This window comes from Thermobia domestica, chromosome 4, assembly GCF_964235325.1.
Source record: "Thermobia domestica chromosome 4, izTheDome1.hap1.1, whole genome shotgun sequence".
NCBI lineage: Eukaryota > Metazoa > Arthropoda > Insecta > Zygentoma > Lepismatidae > Thermobia > Thermobia domestica.
In genome coordinates, this window is record NC_137457.1 from 213163204 (window position 1) to 213183321 (window position 20118).

Sequence of the window (20118 nt, forward strand, 5' to 3'; positions counted from 1 at the left end):
ACAACTGACTTCACTTTCTTTAGTCATCGTTACGTTCTGTTATAAATTTTAAATTTTCGTGTTGGTTTGATCCACTACCAAATTCTACCGCGTAGTTGATTGGACGCCTCAGGGGCACACCAAGGTAAGAATTCACAGGGTAGAATGGATAATTATTTTCCGCCAAGGGTAATAGAAGGAAATTTATTGTAAGTAGAAAGAAAATTATGGTAAGTAGGTAGGAAATCTGACTGCATTACTTAGTAAATATCAAATTCATTCTTTAATTACTAGAAAAAATGATTAATTAGATGGTTATTTAGTGCTCCTGTTGCAGGTGATAGAAATGACCATTATACTGTATTTTTCATTGACAACGATACAATCCATTTATTGCTAATTGAAACATAAAATACCCACTAAATACACATTTTGGGTAAATACCCGGGTATTTACCCGCTAAAATAAATACCCAGGTATTTTAGATTCCTACTTTATCTTGATCATCCATGACAACGCAGAAATCAAAAGAGGGAGAAAAGCGAAACTTTGCCTGAAGCAATTATAAACAGGGGTACATAGTTTTACATAATAAGCAACACCACCCAGTGAACAACGTTGCCATCCCAGTATAAAATTATATTTTTGCAAATGGTACTACGTCGGATTATTACATATTTCAAATCAACATGTCAAATAACACAAAATATCACATTTATTGTTCAGCGTTGTAAACAAAGGATATTATAGTGTCGCAAACATCCAAAGTTTAGAAGCCTCTATCACATATGCAGCACAACGAAGATAGACGGAATAATGCACGGCGAAAGTATCTTAGCGTTCGATACCATGGCATGATTTGTTTCGAATGAATAGGAACAAAGTTACCAGCGCTTAAAAATTTGATTTTTTCTTGAAAGGTTTTATTTTGATAAAATGCTTAAATAAGTATCATATCTAGTTACTTGTATGGTTTTCAATGGATGTACTAATTACACGGTTTCAGCAGTGTCGCTAACTTCAATGCTTATCATATCTCCAGAACAGTTTGAGATATCTAAGTGCTGTGAACTGCAAAATAATTTATACATCCATTGCAAACCACGTGAGTAACTAGATATGATATTTATTTAAGCATTTTTTTTTTCAAATAAAGCCTTTTAAAAGAATTCAAATTTTCAAGCACTGGTAACTGCGTTCCTATTGATTCGAAACAAGTCATACCATGACCATGGTATCCAACGCTAAGGTACTTTCGATGTGCGCCAGCCTGTCCATCTCCGTTGTGCTGTATATGTGATAGAGACTTCTAAACTTTGGATGTTTATAATGCTATAACATCCTTAGTCTGCAACACTGAATAATAAATGTAGTGTTTTATGTATTTATTTGACATGTTGATTTGAAATATGTAATAATCTGACGTAGTACCATTTGAAAAAATATAATTTTATACTGGGATGGCAGGGCTGTTCACTGAATGGTGTTGCTTAGTACGTGAAACGATGTCCCCTCCTTATAATTGCTTCATGCAAAGTTTCGCTTTTCTTTCTCTTTTGATTTCTTCGCTATCACGGATGATCAAGATAAATTGTCCACCCTGTATATGCATTTTTCATAAAAAAAAAAAAAAAAACAGAAAACTATACAGGTGGTTCTAAAAATGCTAGCTGCATAGCCTCTTGAATTCAGTAGGTTATGGAAGTAGGAACTTTTATTACATTAGAAGAGTTGATTTGCATTTGTTTCCTATGTTTGTAGGCGATACAAATCTGCATACTGCTTGTCGAAGAAACAACAAGGCAAGAGTGCTTGAGCTATTGAGTATGCCTGGAATCAATGTGAATGTTCGGGATTGCTATGGATCTACAGCTTTACACGAAGCAGCATTTTTTGGAAGTTATGAGTGTGTTGAAACTTTGTTAACTCACTCTGCTTCCACCACTGGTAAGTAGACTGCTATATTTGTTTTATGAAATTCTGGTCATTTTTAATATTTATTCAATATTCTCAATTTGTTTTTTTAAATAAATCAATGTATAGCGCAAAAACAACAATTTTCTGAACGGTAAATATTAGAACTATGTGCTTATTCTATGCTTACACAATCTGTTCAGTGCAACACTTAAAACAAAGCTTTCTAATGTGAGTGAATGTGCTAACCTCAAGTCTCTTAGGATCTTCTCTGTTCGTATGCTGAACTTTTCTACGTAGTTACGAAACATCCACATCAATTTGGACCATAGGCGGCGCCACAGTGGGTGAAGTGGGTGCAGCTGCACCCGCATTAACTTCGATTTTCAGATTTCCTACAATAATCTTTCCTAATTTGTATATTTATTACTTCCTATGTTTGGATATATTTGAGTGAATTCATAAGTCTCTCATAAGTTACTTGCTATCATACAGTGTTTTTCTAGTTTTTTAAAATATATATGTTCAAACTTAGGAATTATTTTTGAGATCTTAAGGCACAATAGTGCAGAGCAAGGCGCTTGAACAATCCTCTATCTACAGTTCCTGGCTAAAGTGGTTGCAAGAATCCGGAAGAGAATAAGTGTATGTGAATTTCTAGAGGTTGATGAGAAAGTTTTCAGTGATTTCCGGTTACTAGTTGTTCATGCGAACGAAGCTTCTCCTAGATGAATTATGTCAAGTCCAAACCAAGATCGACTGTGCTTCAACAGAGACTCAATTCCATAATGTTGCTTTCTGTTGAAAAGTCGATTTCAGTGAGCATAGGTATTGAAAATGTCATTGGGGAATTTAAAGCTATGGTTCTATTCAACAGACGAATGTCCTTGTAAGTGCTCTTATAATTGATGGCACTGAAAGAAAGTACCCTTGCACATTTAAAAATTCTGATATTTCTTTGATAAATCCATCACTCACATACACGTGTATACATGTATGAACTTTCTTTAAATAAGCACATAAAATTTTTATTTCGTACCATGTTAATATTTTTTACTATGTCTTATCCCTTCCCAGCCTGCACCCACATTATCAAAATCTTAGCGCCGCTTATGATTTGGATAGTGAAGTGTAGAATTTAAACATTTGGTAAGTGTCGCACAGATAATAAATACCACCACTTGCAGAATAATGATTAATGTTAGCCATCGTTTGACAGTATACCGGAAAAGTATTCTTTATTCTGGAGAACTTAATTGTTATAGCAGCATTGGAAACTGAAAATATAGACAGAACAAACGGAAAGATACTCAAAATATCTTTAAAATAATTTACTTTACGATGCTGTACAAATAACAATTGTATTAGCCCCGCCAGTGGCGCTTATGAATATAGAAAATGGTGCTAACAAAATCTCTTCAACACTGCAAAATACAAAAATTGAACATAATATATTAACATGTTTTAAAATCGTTCAACTATTTGAATGAGAAATATTTGCATTGAGGACATTACAACAAATACGAAAAATAGCCAACTGGCAAGTTGCCATTAAAAATGCCATTAACATTCATAACAGCAAGAAAAAAACAAATACAATCTGGTGAACTATACAAAATGTAAATTATATACAAGGAAAGTAGGGTACACAAAATATTGAAAACAATAAACACAAAATTTTGCGAAAAGAGTCCACTTGTCTATCATAAGAACAAAGAAGATATAAATATATTTTTCTCACTGCCATACTGTCAATCACCTGAAAGAATCTTTTGTTAAAGATTATTTTCCTAATGTAAACAAAACATTTCAACACATTTTTAATTACGACGTTGTGTATCAAGATTTATATTTCAGTTCCCTTCATTCCACATCCACATAACCTTTATTTTTAAACATTTTGCACCAAACACAAATATGGACTTCCAAATACATATAGGGTAGGTTCCTATATGAGTACGCGGTCTTGAAAGAGTACGCAGTGCCCATCTCCAAAGTTGGCAGCATTGTGGGATGGTAACGTCTAGGCATTAGCAAGCAGCATCACGGAAGATTGTGTATGAGCATAAAGGAAGTAACAAACAGCTGAAAAGAACTGAGTAATTAGCAGGTAAGTACTTTTATATCACTTCACTGTAATATTACACTTGCAGAATATATCTACCCAATAAAGCTATGACTGAAAGATAATTACTTTTATAGTAAATATATTTTCACGCCTTGAGGAAACAAAGGTGTGCATTTCAGATGTCTAGTCTGATTGCTTCTGTCACTTAGTGACCGAACATTAGAAGTGGCATTGTCCTCAAAGAGTACGCATTGACCAGTACCCACAGAGTTCGCGTTCGTACTCTTTAGAGACACAGTAGTTTCTATGTAGTAAAATTCCTTGAATCTATTATATTTATTTCAAGAAGTCTCATATTACAATTTTTCAATAATTCTCTGTAGAATTATAAGAATTTACATATTTTGAATCACAAATAAAATTAAAGTACAGTATCCTACGCGCATAAATGCATACGTAAAAGATCAATTTTGGAACAATAGTTGTTTTTGTTTTATTTATTTACAGAAGAGCAATACAGGAGGAAACTAGTCAATGTTGAGATATTTTATCTGGGTCTCTTGAGGATGATGTTCAGCATCCAAGGAATTCCAGTACAGACTGTCGAAGTGACAATGTCAGCAACGAACAGTCATAATGCGATATACAAGTATCTCCTTCTGATTTGTTTTCCCTGCCCAAAGCTAAGCATGAGTTAAAGCGCAATAGACGTGGAAAGAAATCCGAAATAATGACATCATCACCATATAAAGCAACAGTGGAGTGTGCATCACCCAAAAGCAAGGAACCAAGTAAGGAAAGGAAGCTTTGCGAAGGGAAAAAAAAAAACACTTAAAATTTGATGCTGCTATACCTTCCACATATAAAGAGCTTCAAGAAGACGTGATCTGCTCAGGATGCTACGAAATCTACGAGGACCCAATTACAGAAGACTTGCTTAAATGTGGAGGTTGCGAGCAATGGTAGCATGAAGCTTGGTCTTCATCTCCATAGGCACTTTCAAGTGCGTACTCTTTAAGGACCTGTCCCCTAAGAATACTATTTTGTATCCATTTAGGAAAAGAAGTATATATCCTATATTGTGTTTACATTCATATTATTTTTCGTTATACACGAAAGTAAAGATACTACTTAAGAAGTAGTAGTAGTTGTTTTGTGTTTTTGTTTGTTTTAGTTCCCGTAATATGACTTCTAGCATTAACTGTGTACTCTTATAGGAACATACTCTAGCATTTAATTGACCATTAAAATGCTTGTACGCTTGTAAGAAAATTAGAACATACCACGTATATGGATCATAGTAATTGAGAGCACATAAACTGCCTCTATACAATTATAACTCTTAGTCTATATTAGCCATGTTCTGGGAGAAGGCAGCAGTTTTCCAGTAGTCAAGTTGGCGGAAATCATAGTGATTGGTACGGCAACTTGGACATTAGTCTCAGGCGTGGTCAGAGTGACTTTAACGGCTGGGATACTGCGGGGTGGAAGGCAACGGGAAACCACCACTCTATTTTCCCTAGTTTGCTAGCAGCAAAAAGAGAACATATGAACGATGGTCTTTCGCAGGTCAAAATGTAGTTCCGGAGGTAAAATATCCCCCCATTCGGATCTCCGGGAGGGGGATGGCTTGGGAAGGACTATTGGACGAGAAAGTAATAATGGGGGGAAGACAGACAGAGAAAGAAAGACAAGGAAGAGCAGAAGGTTTAGGATAGGGACATGGAACGTACGTACAATGTTACAGGGAGGAAAATTAGAAAATCTTAAAGAAGAAATGAAACAAAATAATTTAGATTTGGTAGGCGTTTGTGAAGTTAGATGGGAAGGTAATGTGGGGCATTGAACAGCGAAGGATATAGAATGTTTTACTAAGGTAATGAAAAGGGCGGTCATAATGGCGTAGGAAAATTCTTGAAAAGCGCTTAAAGGAGAAGGTAGTGAAAGTAGAATTTATTGATAATAGAGTTATGATGTTAAGACTTAAAGGGAAAACGAAGGATCTGGTGGTGATACAGACATATGTACCGACGACTTCGCATGCAAATCAAGAAGTAGAGGAAAATTATGAGAAAATAGAAGAAATTATAGATAGGGAGAAGAAGGGTGCATGCATAATTCTAATGGGAGATTTCAATGCAGTTGTGGGAGAAAATCAGGAAGGTAGTATCGTAGGCAAATATGGTTTAGGCGAAAGAAATGAAAGGGGAGAGGGACTGGTGAATTTCTGTAGACAGAATTCACTAGTAATTGGGAACACTTGGTTCAATCAGCACAAGAGAAGAAGATATACATGGAAATCACCAATAGACGGCGGAAGATATCAAATAGACTATGTTATGATTCAGGACAGGTATCGGAATAGCTTAAAGAACGCGAAGACCCTTCCCGGGGCTGATATTTTCTCTGATCATAATCTTGTGCTGGCCGAAGTAGATATTCAACTGAAAAATGTAGGCAGAAGAAAAGTAGGTAACAAAGTGCTGAATACTAAAAAGTTGAAAAACGAGGAAATAAGAAATCTTTTCGCTGAAAAATTCGAAGAAAAATGTTCAAATGAGGAAAGGATAGGCGCAGGTAGTAATGCACGGTGGGAACATATTAAACGTTGCTTACAGCAGGCTGCAGAAGAAGCACAGTAGGTTACCGCGAACACAATACTGCTAAGAAACCATGGGTTACAGAGCAGATGTTGCAGAAAATGAAAGAGAGGAAGATGTGGAAACAGGTTGATACAGAAGAGGACAGAAAGATGTACAGAAAGTTAAATAATGAATTACGAAGAGAAACAGACAGAGTGAGGGAAGAGTTTTACAAAAGAAAATGCGAGGACATAGAAGAATTAGAAAGAGTTGGGAAATATGAGGAAATGTATACATGACTCCAAAAGTGCATTACCACTTGCTCTCCTCCTTTTCCTGCAATAGCAGGCAACCCAGAAAGCTCGGCGGTCAGGTTGGTTGCGAATTCGAAAGGCGTTGGACCAAACCTGAATTTTGTAACAAATATATTAGTGTGACAAACTCCAAATAACAGAATAAAACAAATTGTTAAGAATGACAATTTTATTATCGTGACGGAGTTGGATGACATCAAAAGTTACAAAATGATCTTACTTAAGCAGTTCAAACAAAATGAATGACAACAAACAGATACCAGAGGAAAGCATTTCTCTTTCCCCCAAAAAATAATCTCATAAAAACGAAAAATTTACATAATGTAAAGTTTTAATATAAAACCCACACAAAAATTTAAAAAGTTGACACCCGAAAGGCAAGAACAACTGAACCGCAGTGAATGAAATTGTGCACAGATATTTAAAACATAAAATGAGGGGCACGGATTTCGTATTTTCTTTAAAAAAACGGTTGGAGGGGCACGGGCCCCTCCAAACACTTGATCACGAAATATCAATAGTGCTAGTAACAGTACGTCAGATGTGTGTAAAGGACAGGAAGAATTGCAACGAAACTTTACGTGTGGGCAACACGCAAAAAATAAACCAATACGGGCATTTTCATTTTCCAGGAGAAAACGGTTTTACGGGGCAAAAGCTCCACCTAAAGTTTTAAAGTTGAAGCCCGATAGGCAAAAAGAAGTGAACCGAAGTGAACGAAATTGTGCACAGATATTGCAGACGCAAAATAAGGATACGGGTTCCGTATTTTCCTGGATAAAACGGTTGGGTGGGGCACCGACCCCTCCAAACCTTTGATCACGAAATATAAAAAGTGCTAGTAACACTATGTCAGATGTGTGTAAAGGACATGAAGGATTGCAAGGAAACTTTGTGTATGGATAATAGCGCAGAAAAAAGGAATACGGTTTGTTTTCTATTCTGCGGAAAATGGGTTTCAGGAGCAAAAGATCGTGCTCCAAAATTTTAAAATTTGACACCCGAAAAGTAAGAAGAAGTGAACCAAAGTGAATGAAATTTTGTACAGGTATTGTAGTCACATTGGGTGTCAATTTTCAAAATTTTCGGTGGGGGCCTTTGCCCCTTTACCGTTTTTTCGCAGAAAAAAAACGTATTTTTTAATACTGACACTACGCAAAATTTCGTCGCAATTCTTCATGTTCTTTAGGACTTCTGGCATACTGTTATTAGCACTTTTGATATTTCGTGATCAAAGATTTGGAGGGGTCAATGCCCCACCTAACCGTTTTCTCCAGTAAAATACGAAACCCGTATTCCCTCATTTTATGTCTACAATATCTGTGCACAATTTCGTTAACTTCGGTCCACTTGTTTTTGCCTTTCGGGCGTCAACTTTCAAAATTTTGGGTGTGGGTTTTTGACCCCTGAAACAGCTTTAACGGAGAAAATAAAAATACATGTACCGGTATTCGTTTATTTTATGTGTAGTATCTACCTACCAAATTTTATCAAAATAGGAGTGTTACACTGGGGAAGTGTTACTAGTCAGTCATTGTAGAATTATTTTCCCTGTTTCTCCACCAAGAAGAAATTGTCTGACAAGTAAAGGGTCCAAATGGATGAATCGAGTTGCGGAATGAGACGTAGTTGTACTCATAGAGGATGTGGAAATATGTAAATGTGCAAAGTTATAAGGGCTAAACGTCATAAGAAACGGAGGGGGTCAAAATTGATGGGAGAAGGGCTATGCTATGTTATTGAAATACATCAAATAAACTGTTGAATCGTGAAAATAGTGAAAGATAGACAATGCAAACGGTGGTAGTTTCACATATTGACAAAATGTGATCTACAATGGGCAGAGTAAATCACGAACTTCCGGCTGCACCTTGAAATCAGCCATTTTGAAATCTGTGATAATTTTAGAAATGGAAAAGTAGTGATGTGATATATCAGTTAGGGCCAGCATGTTCTCAAAAGTCAATTATGAACTTTATTTATCGTTATCTGTACTTATTTGTTAGATTTAGGATAATCTTCATAGTTATTTACGAAAATTTAGGAGACTGATAAGTAAACGCGCCTGAATTCGACAGGCACCCGAATTCGACATACCTGTGCTTTAATGTTGTGAAATAAGCGTAAGATGTCATCCCTGCGATCGTGAATAGAAGTGGTAACATTATGGGAGTGTCTTTTCTCGTGTCAAAAGTGCGGTTACAGTAGATGAGTCATATGTATGGAGAAAAGAAATACATTGTTGTGTGTGTGATACACTCTTCGAGAAAAAACACATAATCTTAAGAAAACCATAAGACGGCAAGTTATTTTCGTAAGACTTTTATTAAAGCTAGGTTTGCTTCAAGCAAATAGTGGTACTTTAATGTTGTAAAGGAGTTTCAATCAGTGCGTTTTGTTTTTTTCTGTGAGGACAAAGGTTGTGATGTAAAATGATCAGGGGGTTGTCGAAAACACGAGCCTTTATTTGTATCGTGAACCGGATTTCGACAAGATTGTCGAATTCATGCTTAGTAGTGCAAATATAATTTTAACTGAATATCTAAACGTACAAGTATGTTCAAAGTCTTTCATGAAGCTATTTGTTGCATAATTCTCCGATAGTTGTAACCTCAGTTCGATATGGAATGTCGAAATCAGGTTCCTGCATGTTGAATTGAGGATCATCGAAGTAACTACTCAGTTCAGAAAATTTAAGTTGAGTTCTTTTGCCCGTCTGATAATTTCTGCATAATAATAAAACAATATTTGAAGCTGAGAAGAGATTACTACTAATAATAATGCCGACTTAATGTTTTACATGGATATAATTGAAGGTGTCGAATTCAGGTACCGCAACCGTCGAAACCAGGTGAAGTGTGTCGAATTCGGGTTCCATTGGCGAGCTCCAGTTTCATAAAAAATTTTAACATTAGCATTTGAGCCTTGAAGTGACTTTTAGTATTAGTAGAGACTGTACATTTCAAGGAAAAAAAATGGGCCAACACCGACCAATATTATGGCCACAATAGGCAATTGATTTTTGAAAAAGGTCCTTAACCTGTCGAAATCCGGCGCGTTTGCCTTACTCGTACGTTGAAAGTTTGGACTATCACGAAAACACATGTAAGTTGAACATGTTCAAAGCCAAGAAAACTAACCTCGATATTTGATATTCAAGTTGTATATTATTATATTTCACTGTCGAATATCAAATTTCAGTGTTAGTTTTCTTGGTTTGTAGATATGTGAATTATTTCTTGTCCATAATACGACTAATAACGCTAAAAGACTCACAAATCAAATTTAGTTCGTACCTTTATCATTTCTTACAATCAACGTACAATTGTAGTTATCAGCCTTTCGATAATTATGAGCCTCATAGACTCCTTATTTCTTACAAATATTAGTATCAAGTATTAGTATCTTAACGGTAACCCACTGATAAACTGTAAGTAACCCCTGTAAAATGAAATGAAGTATTTCATTTTAACGAACACGATTATGCTCTTTAGACTAAGGGAGATAATGATTAAGGCAAGTAAATGTTGATGGAAGATATGATGGAATGAGAATGTGGAAGGAAATTGGAGTATCCCGAGAAAACCGACACACGATACGATGGTGTCCACCACAAAGTTTCTTGGCTTAGGATCGAACCACAGGCCCCACGTAGCAGAGACAAGCTGTTTACCACTGAGTCACCGTGTCCTCCCCAATCCCTAAGAGACGCGGGATCCAGTTAAGAATAACTGACAGAAAAACGTGCTTACCATTTTCGCACGAAGGAAACTCCACGAATCTCACATTCTGATCGTTTGTACTTCTTGTAGGTTGGTTTACCATACGCAATATTTAGTATATCGATACATCTGTCAGAATCATATTGTTTCCTCCAAAGTAGGGGCAGGGTGACTTAGTGATAGAGGTGACTTACTTCTGGTGCGGGATGGACCTCGTTCGATTCCAGACTATAAAAGTTTGTAGTGCATACCATCGTACCCGTGATATTTCTCGGGATTATCCTGTTTTCTCCTACATTCTCCTTTCACGAATTATTTCCCAAAAATTAGCTTCCATCTATTATCTCTCTTTATTATTGGATCGGATTTCAGTTTAGCATCCCTTCGGTAGCAAAATTTCCTGAGATATGGAGCTACGGATTAACGTGAGATCCGAAAATGGTGAACATTCTTATCTTGGAGATGTAAGTGGCTGATAAATCGTTAGGCGTAGTGGGATTAGGCTAGATGGGATGGAATCATCTGAAAAGGTAGGGGGACGGTAGGTAGCGGCATGAGTCACGATGCCTACCATGCCTATCTTTGCCCATTGTAATTGCTTAGGAACTGGGGGGACGCCATACACAGTTTTTTGGAGGTGAGGATGGGGTCCCCCGTGTTCTCACGCACCCCGTGTTTACCCCTGCTGCTAAGTATTAATTGCTGTGAGGACTAACGAAAAATATTCATGATAATAATAATAATAATAATAATAGTAATAATAATAAAGGATCTGAATGATAAAGGTATTTTTTTAATTTCCTTACAATTATTGTGGGTTTCCGTGAATCTGGTTATATTGCTTTTATAAGGAATAAAGAGGCTCCAAACTAGGGATGGCCAATTCCGGAATTTTTACTTTCCGGAATCCGGAAAGTAAAATCGGAAAATTCCGGATTTCGGAAAAATTATTTTTTCTTTTTGTAATCCTAAGAATTTTGCTCAAATGCAAACGAACAAATTTCCTTTTTGTAATCCTAAGAATGTATGATGCAAGTTAAGCTGAAACTTCCATCCTAAAGTATACACTACTCAGTCTTCCCATGGTTAATGAGATGTAGTCCAAAAGTACGATGTACTCCTAATATTTAATTTTTGTTTTACTGTGATATTGTCCAGAGGTAAGACATATATCACACTGAGATAAACAACTTGACATAATGAAGATGTTATCATACGTAGTTTTCCAGAAAATCGTGAGTAACGAATTTTTATGAAGTTAAAATATGCGTCGCTTTTTGCCAGTGTGATGCAATTGATAACTTTTATGCTGGAATAGTCTTATTATTATTATTATTATTATTATTATTATTATTATTATTATTATTATTAATCGTTTATGTACTGTAAAAGAAAAATATGAACCGTTAAGTAGTAGATTTTATCTGTTGTTTTTTGATATCTTCTAACAGTAATAACAAACTGCTTGTAAATACGCAATGATTATCAAGGACAATGGCATATTAATGTAAGGACTACTCTGCAGACTAGCAATAAACAATAAACAATAACAGATAGACAATAGTTGCAAAAAAAAAAAAAAAGTAACTAACTTGGGCACGTCAGAATGTTCGCGAGAATATAGGGACGCATTGAGACTAGGAAGAGCGTAGTGTTATTATTACTCAAAGGGCCGTACGATGTAGGCATTAACGTTATTGTTAATGGCACTAATGAGCACTTACTTGCTCTAACGGTTAACCTCATTTATGAGATGATTCTTAGAAGTGGGCGTGTTGGCATGCAGTTAGAAGACTTATATCCATTATTTAAAAAGCACACGTTATTTGTAGAGTACTAACGATTTGCGTCACTATCGAACACTAACGTAGCACTAGCGACGTTTAAAGTCGAAATTGGAGTCTGACATAAGTGGCTTCTCAACTTCACGGACATTATATTTTCCCTGAATGCGAGAATTTTGCGCCCGGGAAATTTGCGCCCTATCACAAAAATAGGAAAAAATGCGCTCGCAATATATTTGCACTGGGATGTTTGCGCCCTACCCCAAAAAGAGGGGAAAATGCGCCGGCTATATATTTGCACTGGGATGTTAGCGCCCTATAATTCAACTTATTTTTGTATTGTGTAAAGTAACTTCCACTCACACTTGAACTAGGCTTGCCTCTCATCGTCTCAGTGAATTACTCCATCCGTTATAATATTCCGAACAAATGAAAAAAATACAATTTTAGTTCACTAAAGGGCAATCCATACAAATACAATTTTTCATTATACTACAAAATTTACAATAAAAGTATAAATGACTGATTTATAATTATTTATTAATATAATCAAAGAGTATAATTTAATCTACAAAAGGCTGTTTGGCTCTACCCAGATATCTCTGTTCACAATCCCTGCGAGTTGTTTGGCTTTTCAGGACACAAAATATAGAAAAGAAAATGTAAAGTGAATGTAAAATCAGTTGAGTATTTGGTCTAGGAATTAATTCGTGCGGTTTTGCAAAAGATGGCGTAACTAGCTTATTGTCCCATAGTTTCGTTGATCCAAACATGCGTTGAAAACTACTGTCATTGAGCATCTTGTTTAGTATATGTCAGTTGCTTGAAGCGGAAACAACAACATTTTTTCTTCAACTGAAAATGGCGCATTTTGTGCCTGATAAAGTATTTTTGCGGGGAGTTATTCTTCATTGCTTTAACATGAAGAAAAGTGCTACCGCAAGTCATCATATTTTAGTGGAAGTGTTTGGTGACCATGCTCTAGCTGAGCGAACGTGTCAGAAGTGGTTTGCACGGTTTAAAGGTGGTGATTTCAGCTTGGAAGACCAAAAGCAATTTGGACAGCCAAAAGAATTTGAAGATGAAGAATTGAGAGCATTGCTTGATCAGGATTCGTGTCAAACGCAGGACGAACTTGCAGAAGCATTTGGAGTTGAGCAAACAACAGTTTCCAAACGTCTCAAAGCCATAGGAATGATTCAAAAGATGTCTTATTGGGTTTCACATGAATTGAAAAGAAAGACGTTGAAAGAAGAAAAACCGTTTGCGAATTGCTGCTTCAAAGACAGAAAAGGAAGGGGTTTTTGCATCGAATTGTAACTGGTGATGAGAAGTGGATTCATTACGAGAATCCTAAACGAAAAAAGGCCTGGGTGAAGCAAGATGAACCAGGTCCTTCACAACCGAAACGAGATATTCATTGTGCAAAGGTTATGCTGTATATATGGTGGAATTTGAAACGTGTGGTGTACTATGAACTTCTGAAACTTGGTGAAACTATTAATGGACACCGCTATCGACAACAATTAATGCGTTTGAAGCAAGCTCTGGCCTGAAAACGACCAGAATGGAATAACAGGCATAATAAACTTATTTATCAAGATGATAACGCTCGACCACATGTCGCAAAACCGGTCAAAACCTATTTGGAAAATGTCGGATGGAAAGTGTTACTCCACCCGCGATATTCACCAGACACTGCTCCGTCTGACTACTACTTGATCGATTGCATGAATAACGATTTGATTGGACAGCGGTTCACTTCTTCAGAAAATATCGAAAAATGTATCTTTGATTAGATTGCGTCAAAAGATGAGGAATTCTTTCGACACGGAATCCGTAAATTGCCTGAAAGATGGGAGAAAGTAGTGGCTAGCGATGGACAATATTTTTGTTAACGTATTCATTTACTTTGTTTTTGAAATAAAGCTTCAATTTTTATTAAAAACTGCACGAATTAATTCCTAGACCAAATAATATTATCAAGAAAACTATGTACAGTGTGTTTACTTGCTGGAATACACTTCAAACACACAATTGCGTTCAGTCGTTCTTTCAGAAAAAATGTTCCGGGGGCACACTTAGTATTCCGGAGGGGGATCACTGCTGGTACTATTCTATTTATTATTATATTATAGACGTATTATTTTGGTCTCCTCCGAGGGGGCACTCTGAGAGCTCTAGGGAGGCCAGTGTTCCCCCAAAATCATCTCCCTGGAAGAAGCAGTGATTGCGTTGATCCGTTGTGTTCTTTTGGCTTATATTGAAGTTTATTCTCCCCTTATATAGCCACAATGAAAATAAATCACAAATGGCATGATTGTGGGGGGAGGATTGTTTATGCTGTAATGTCAGCCCCTCCGAGCAAATGCGTAAGCTCCAATAGGTTCTTTTATTTCGCAGGGCTCAAACTTCCCGGTGGAGGTACATCGCAGGCGCAATTTTCCCTGTTCTTGAGGTAGGGCGCAAATTTCCCAGACGCAGAATTCTCGACACCGTTCGAATGACCTCGGAAGACTATATCTTTTTCAATACTTTTTTATATTCTTTTACTCGAGATTTCTTCATAGCTTCTTATTAAAATACTTACTAATATATCCTCATTTTATTGTCCTAACCAATCAATATGGGTATGTTGTCAGTAAAATATTTAGATTGATCGAGCCTCTGGTGTGTAACCACAGTATTTCATATCATCCCCCCATTAGAAATCTTGGCTAAACGAACAAATATATGTTGCCAATAAAATAGGACAGACCCCTCTTCCTATTACCATATTCTAGCTACGTGCCTGACTCAGCTAATTCTCTACATTCTTTACCAAGCACACATTTTCTAAAGCGGAAAATGCTCTCTAAATACCTAAGCTCATTATTTTCAGCAGATCTACATTCTATCTACATGAATGTCATATATGTCGATTACTGGAAACCGCTTCTCGCTATCTATTACCATATTTACTATATAATGATTAACGTTGAAATCGGAAATGGTTGATTTGTACCGCTTCCGGTTTGAATATTACATTCATCAGGGAACTCGATTCTTAACTATTGACTCTGTACATCATGGCCAAAATTGATGGTAATCCATCAGATAGTTCTTGAGACTGTTTGTTTCACTGACGGACAGAATGAATATATGGCTATAGAGTTTTGATAAACTAAATTCGTTAATGAGTGATGATGGAACAAATATAAGAAAGGGAACCAAGAGTAGGCCTACCACCGGGAAAATTTTCGAACAAAAAATTAGCCATCGAAAACGCACATGTCCTGGGTTAGAATACCATAGATGAAAACTCTACCACTGAGTCATCAATCACCCGCTTATTAGTTTTATTAATTATTATATTAATATAAATTAATGAATGCCTGCTTATGTTAATTATTGAACAATTACGTTGTATACTTCGTAAAATCAAAAATTATAAATTTGTATTTACTGTACATACAGTGAGCGCAGAAAGTGTTCGTACACCTATGCTATTGAAACGAGAATGCCTGCGAAAAAGAAACCGAAAATTTAAGAAGTGTAATAACACACACAATATGAATAATAAAACTAAGCTTTATGAATGTATCAATAAAGAACCACAAAGACAAGTTTAATGGTCAGAAAGTAAATAAATTCCGTAGAAAGTGTATAGAGTAGACGCAAAAAGTGATCGCACACCTGACGTACGAATACGAAACAAAGATACCACAACTCGGGTTCACTAGTATTCATCTGAGTATACACCTCTGTATAGCATGACGAGTAACAGAATGAGTTTAGTTGTGAATAGGAGTGAAAAAACTGCACGGTGGGCTGTCAAAATGGGAAGCAACCGAACAGAAACAAATGAGGAGACAAGAAAAGTAATTATTAAATTGCATAAGAAGGGTAAGTCTTTGAGAAAGATAGCAAAGCTTGTAGACAGGCCTCGTTCAACAGTACAAACAATAATTGCGATGTATAATGTTTCTATCACTGTGCGGAAAAAAAAAAACAAACTGGATGACCAAGAGTGTTGAGTGAACAAGATAAACGTTACATAATTAGGGAAAGAAAAAAGGTTCCGAAAAGTAGTGCTGTGCAATTGGCAACGGATCTGGAAACACGCGGTGTTAAAGTATCAGCCAGTACAGTGCGGAATATTTGCAGGGTATCATGGTCGGATAGCCAGGAAAATGTTCTGGGTGAACAAGACAAATCGTATAAAGAGACTAAAGGTTGAAAAAGAGTATAAAGATAAGGGATCAGGCTTCTTTCTGGAATAAGGTCATATTTTCGGACGAAAGTAAATTTAATCCTATCGAGTCCAATGGGAGGCGTATGGTATGGCGCAAGGTGAACACAGAGATGAATCCTCAAAATCTCGCCCCTAAAGTAAGACACGGAGTAGGGTCCGTGCTCGTCTGGGGTTGTATGAGTGCCTCAGGAGTGGGTCGTCTCCACTTTATCGATGGAGTCATGATCCACAAAGTGTATATTAACATATTAAAGGAAAATCTCCATACTAGTGCGCAGAAGATGGTTCTTGAAAACAATTTATTGTTCAGCAAGACAACGACTCCAAACATACAGCGGAAAATACTCGATTGTGGCTACCAGAGATGGAGTGGGTCAGTGGGTCAAGTTTTCTGAGTGGGTCAGTGGGTCGTCGGTCAACAGCATGTGACCCACTGTGACCCACCACCCACCGTGACCCACTGCGACCCACCACCCACCATGACCCACTGCGACCCACCACCCACAGTGACCCACTGTGACCCACAACCCACCGTGACCCACTGCGACCCACCACCCACCATGACCCACTGCGACCCACCGACTCAGTATGATCTACCGACCCTCTCTGCTCACTGCATTATAGACAGTATCTTCTGAAGACTGATAAATTTGTCTTCGTTTTACTTTCAAGACCTTCATTTCCCTTCCTTTTCCACTTGTTTCTGTCTACTTACCTGAGGTGAGTATATCTAACCAAGTGAAAAAAGAACTTAAGGACTTTTGAATATTGATATTTTTAATTGTAATAATAGCAATAGGGCTTATACTACTACTTGGCTTTCGAGATCTGTGACTTTTTAGAGGAGCTAACTACTGGAAAAAATACATTTTTTAATCTCTGTAATATATAAATTATTATATAAAAAATGAATATAACTATGTGTGCCTGATCATCACGGTCAAATTGCAAAGTCAAAATGAAATTACTTTTGGTATATAGTTAGGCCTTAATCCAAACTGGGATATTATATTGCTTTTATTATAATGCATAATATCCTAAGGAGATAGAGAGGATCCGAATTTTTGCGGAAAAAAAATGAGTATCTCGCAAACCATTAAACTTACGGAGCTGAAATTCAGTGTATTAACTCTTTATTGAAAATAAACAGTATGTGTCCTAGCATTTTTTAAAATTCTTCTTTATGCGTGTGTGTGGGGGGAGGCACTTTCTATATATGGAAAATTGGTAGTGAGTTGGTTTGTAAAAATGATCGAAAACGATCGATGTTATTTAAGAAAAAAAAAGCAGAAACAAAAGATACAGTGCTTGCCTTCATATATCCATTGCTTTCTACTATAATAATTGCTGAAGCTTATGATTATTATATGAAGCGCTTACAGCACAGGGCAATCAACCCAAAAAGTTGTGACTAAAAGAGGCATAAAATTAGTACTGTAAGCTTAATTACCTGGAAATTTGAAGTTTGGATTGTACGCATAATTGTATGGAAAGTTTTACACTTTTTTCCCTTTACGTTTGTCTACTTACCTTGATTTGGAACTTTCAAATTTCATCCTTTTTTCCACTGAAAAATGTTGATAATTCAAGGAAATAATTATACTATGATAATTTAATTTAAATTCATCGTAATTTGGCACATGACAAACAGCAGTGTGGTAATTGAAGCGGAAGAAGGAGGGAAATTCTCATTCACCTCTGAACACTTTTCAGGAACCTCGTTCCCTTTCGCTTTCTAGACGGGGGAGGGAACTTGGTAATAGCATCAAACCTTCATGTGTAAAAATAAAAATTTATAAACAAATAAGAAATCATCAGTTTATCAGGCTTTAATTGATAATTTATTCACAAGATTCCCTATCGAAGGCGTGGTAGATGGAATTTCTGTTCCCCATGAGTCGACATTGCCAACTGACATGTCGATATGGAAAAGATGATGTATGGTGATATAAAGATGATACTTCTTGCTGAGTATTTCAAAACTGACTAAGAAAAATCGTTATCAGATTTAAGTCTAACAAGCAGATTGTCGATGAGGAGTTGCAGAAATCGGGTAGAAATATTATCAATTTCCACGACAGAGTGCGAACGAGGATTTTCCCTTATGAATTTACAGATGACTGATATTAGAAATAGACTAAGTGCTCAAACATTGTCTAACTTGTTGTTCATCAATGTTAATGGACCACCGCTAGACAAGCTCAAAGTACACGAGCTAGTTTCTTGGCTGAAAGATGGACATCATTCCGCTGCGGATGATTTACCACGAAAAAGTTACCAACAGGAAATAAACCCGATATCAGGTTTATTTTAAGGTGGAAAATTACGAGTTATAGAAAATGTATACTTGTATTAGTAATGGCTTATTTGTGTTATTCAGCTTTGTATCTATTTTTTAGTAAGTCTCTTGTATGCTTTAGGTAAACTACTTTGAATAAATATTCATAATAATTGCAATTATGCATATTTGTAATTTAAATTTAACGTGGTGTTTTAGTGATTACACAAATTACAATTATGAGCATACTTTATGGAGATGCTCTCACATAGGGTACCCGAGCACCTTTATAAACTATGAAAAACTGATTTTCCAAGTTTTTTGTGAGAAACACTGTGAACTGAGAAACCATAACCTTTTCCATATGTACAGGGGTATTTTCCTGCGAATAGAAGTTTCTTTTGGAATGCGTTCAGAAATTAACACTTGCAAGAATATTCTCTTAGTACAGGTATATTTTAGGCACACACTAATTTCCCCCCACCTTGAACTGTTTCAATTTCCTCACTGGCAAACACTTTACCATATTATATCGTAAAGGTCAGATCCACCTTTTTGTAACAGAGTGGTGCTTGAGCGATTGACTAGAAATTCAAACTCCGATTAGTGACTCTTTCAAGTCTTGTTTCATTACAAGTGTAAACTCTTTAGTCAGTACAGAAGAGGCCTTGGGTCGTGTTCAGAGTTGATGATGATGGATTTTGGTGAGTCAGAATAGGTCACAGTGGATGAAAGTGGTTCATGGTGGGTGGTGGGTCACGGTGGGTCAGAGTGGGTCAACATGGATGGTGGGTCATGGTGGGTCAGAGTGGGTCATGGTGGGTGGTGGGTCAGAGTGGGTCGTGGTGGGTGGTGGGTCAGTGGGTCGTGGGTCATGGTGGGTGGTGGGTCAGTGGGTCGTGGGTCAAGTTTTCATTGACCCACGCCAACTCTGGTGGCTACTCTATAATACTTTGAAACAGCTTCGCACACCTCCTCAATTCCCAGACATTATCCCCATAAAACATCTGTGGTCTGTTCTGGAGACAAGAATCAGAAGGCATAGCTTCTCTACTAAAGAAGGCCTGAGAAAAGCTATTCAAGAAGAATGGGACATAATCAGTCCCGAAGCTACAGAACTACGAACTACTACAGGTGAAATCAATTCCACGAAGACTACAGACAATCATTAACGCACAGGGTAATCCCACAAAATATTAAATAACGTAATATACTTTATAAGCATTAATTCAAGCATAAGTGT

The 20118-nt window shown here is 36.7% G+C and overlaps 1 protein-coding gene across 1 annotated transcript in view; it reads left to right on the forward strand.

Annotated features, from left to right (window-relative positions):
• Positions 1-20118, forward strand: part of LOC145683439 (uncharacterized) — a 122920-nt gene that overhangs the window by 16750 nt on the left and 86052 nt on the right. Inside the window, exon 2 of the mRNA XM_081754772.1 lies at positions 1741-1926. Within this exon, the coding sequence (XP_081610898.1) occupies positions 1806-1926 (121 nt within the window). The 5' untranslated portion in view covers positions 1741-1805. The remainder of the gene's footprint in view (positions 1-1740; positions 1927-20118) is intronic.